The sequence below is a fragment of the Penaeus monodon genome, chromosome 24 (assembly GCF_015228065.2).
Source record: "Penaeus monodon isolate SGIC_2016 chromosome 24, NSTDA_Pmon_1, whole genome shotgun sequence".
Classification (NCBI taxonomy): Eukaryota; Metazoa; Arthropoda; class Malacostraca; order Decapoda; family Penaeidae; genus Penaeus; species Penaeus monodon.
In genome coordinates, this window is record NC_051409.1 from 13,091,176 (window position 1) to 13,094,514 (window position 3,339).

At 44.5% G+C, this 3,339-nt stretch overlaps 1 protein-coding gene across 1 annotated transcript in view; it reads right to left on the minus strand.

Annotated features, from left to right (window-relative positions):
* The window catches only part of LOC119588586 (dystrophin-like), a gene marked incomplete at its 3' end in the record, with an annotated part of 57,677 nt that extends 55,337 nt beyond the window's left edge, over positions 1-2,340 (minus strand). The window contains 2 exon segments of the mRNA XM_037937227.1: positions 1,426-1,606; positions 1,608-2,340. Coding sequence (XP_037793155.1) covers positions 1,426-1,606; positions 1,608-1,847 — 421 coding nt within the window.
* Between the last annotated feature and the right edge of the window lie 999 nt (positions 2,341-3,339).

The following is a 3,339-nucleotide window of genomic DNA, read 5'->3' on the forward strand; positions in this document are numbered from 1 at the left end:
TGATGATGGTAAGGGGATTCTATCCGTAATATCAGTAATAATCCTCATACCTGAATAAACTAAATCTATTCATATAAAATCGGTAGCATTTGGAAAAATAAACCGGTTTTCAGATACTTTTTACTGTCCCAAATTCGAAATGTATGTAATTATACACTGCGTTGGGAGAGGCCCACAGCTGTTGATGTTGTGCATGTCACCAAATTTATGCCATGGAAGTATTTCACCCTTACATAATATTTTATCATTTTTATTATGTTTATCAGTGCTCCCTTCTGACAATAAACATCTGTTTCACAAGCCTTTTTAATTATTTTATTGCATTATGCTATCAGTTTAATACCTATATAAGAATCAAACGGTACACGTTTTAATAACATTTATTTTATACTATAGGAACCGTATTATAAAATCATTATGAAATTTTCAGGACAAGATATAAATTAATAAGGAAAATACTTTGGCTATAAATGATGCAGCTCAAGTCCGGATTCAGCTTTTGCCTAACTAAATGGCAATAATGTCTCAAAACGTTTGTAGTCTGATAAAATTGAGGACAATATTGGAAACAAAGGAGAGGATGAAAGAAGAACTATTGGGCGTAAGGCATTTTTTTTTTCTTGCACCTTTTATGACTCTATGAACATTATCACACAGGTTGAACTACACTAGCCTTTTAATCCTGGGCCCAGTGAGGTGCCGGACGTGTGCATTTTCCGAACCAAAACAAAAAGGCATACTTTGGGATAAAATATCAGTATCCCACCGTGGTATAGCAACATCAACCACTGTAAGTCAACTGCGATGGTGGTGTCAGAACTGAATCGTCGAATCTATCGAACTAGTTCAGGTTCAGCTTGTATCTTAATGTAAATGGCTCAGCGGGCTCATGGCGTCTCCTGACCGGAAGGCCGGCTGGGAGACGTTCCCTCATGCTAGCCCATGGCTAGTATTATTAGGAAGGACATCCAATCCGTCAAGGCCGCAACGCCAAAGTCGAAAAGACAAATGGGTAACGCCTTCACCCCAGAGAAAATGTCGAAGTGAAAGAGGCATACGATGTCATTCATCAATGTCATGCAATATTATTCAATCTGTTTCTTTAAATATGTGTGATTTTTTTTCCAGGAAGCTACCAGATCTAATAATGACTGTAACCCAAACAACAGGTAAATACTATGCTGAAGAAATCCTAAAATTTTGTCAGTAATAAACGTATTACCTCTAGTTTCTTGAAATTACGTGTGAAGTATACATTATCTTCATCGAAGGATGATCCAATTTTCGAAAATAAAGTCGTCAAATCTGTGTTGTCTACAGTATTGTTAAAATGAGTTAAAATTATACGATGGATAATAAAAGCGATGAAAGATGACTTCTAGTTAAAGGAAAAAATGTTTCATGGCTAGATGATAAGAAATTTACCTGTTTTCTGGAGTTGCTTGGCTAGGGCTTCCCTAAGGAGCTGCATCTTCCCCAAGAGGGTGTTGTGTTTGTTCTCAATCTCGCAGCGGAATTCCGTTATGAGGTCTTCCTCACCCCTCTCGAGTGGGTCGTCGGGACCGCTTTCCTTCGTGTTGGCGCTGGGAGGGCTCAGCTCGTGCGTGGTCCCCCTCGAGCGTTTCACCTCCTGCGGTTCCTTTAGGCTCAGCGCAGACATCCAATGCGCTCTTATCGCAGGGCGCCGGGCATGGCGGTAAGGCTGCATCCTCTGAGTTTGCCTCCCGTGGTCCTGCGGCCGCGGAATCTCTCGGTGTATCTTGACTTCCAGACAAATCGTTCGGTACGATCTGTCGGAGTCTTTTCATTAGGTCCTTCAGGTTAGGACCCCCCGCCGGGTCACTCATGGCTTGCGTTTCCTTGCAAGCGCAGCCAAGGAACTTGGTAGTTTAGGTTCCCCGATGGAACACGTGCGATTCCGTATTATTAGATTAGAAGTGAAATTGTTGATTATATTATCCTCTTATAAGACTCATGATATACTTATGATTCACTTTCACATATTCACTTTTTTCTGTTGGAGGATGGAACAACACCACTCAGCACTTTTCACAATACGTGTTTTAAATGGCAAATCAAAGCAAAGAATCGATATCTTATCTTGATCTCACAGATCTCCCCGAGCACGGGAGGCGAGCACCGACGCTCGAACCACAAAACAGTCATGAAAGGATATGTCGAATGATCAGCGCGTGGGCGCCGCCACATGACACGGGCTACGGGCGCGCCGCACTCAGTCGAATCGCACTACAAGCCCGCCTTCCGTCCCAGACGTCTCGCTACTCCGAACCGTACACAACGAATTCACTGTGCGCCCGAACGCCCACTCGACACCCACATGCTGTTAAGACCATAATGTCAAAGAGAACTGATCAGATTACCACCCCCAGGCCAGGCAAAGGCGGATTGCGGAGAGGCCCTCAATCGGTGTCATGCAAGGGCGGTGGCAGGGGAGCATCTCACCCTTCCCTCAGGCACGTCTCCTATCCCTCGCGGCTTCCCTCCCTCAACGCTCCCGCTCTCTTGGCTCAACACGTGCGCTCGTGTTTAAAGCTTTGGATAATAAGTTATATTCTCTTTTTATATTACGGTTACGTTATTCATAAGCGTCACAAACAGTATCGTATATCGTCATTTTCATTGCGCAGAGCCCAGAAAATGGAAAGGCTCGTTCCTTCAAACTGTACCCTTAACACTGTCCTCGTTCACCCTGCTATGTTACTTAAGTATGCTAAGACTGCTGCGATGACAACTTGCCGGATACCGGTCTGCACCTGGTTTACAGGTCTTGAATGCCGGATAACGAGAGGATGCAGGCTTAAAAGGACCACTTTAGAGTAATTACCTACATTCACTGCATCCACGCGTACATTTCCTATTCAGTAATTTGCAACTATCGCGCCACTGCCATCCCGTCTCCTCCCTCTCTCGCGCCCCTATCCCGCGAGCGCAACAGGATCCTCGGGCATAGCTCATCCACAAAAACCCTGGCCTCACGTGGTTACGGTCCAGCGCTACCATGCACTCGCTGTGGTGGTGTCTTGCGCTCTACGCATGCCTGTGTTCACATGTTATCGTTCATGTTTCGAAAAGCACCACTGTGTGTGAAATGGTGTGTTAAAAACTTGCGAAGATTTGCTTTTCTTTTTAAACAGTCACTCTTCTCCCGTATGGGTGATTAAGAAGAGAAAAGTTCGAGGCAGGACAAAAAGTCCTTGGCGCGAAATTGGACGCAGTTCCTCCGGGGGGAGACAGCGGTAACTAAAACGCTGCTCCACAAGCGCTTTGTCGCAGCAGAAGGCCAAAGGCAGTCATTTACTTCAACAAATATATTTTTTT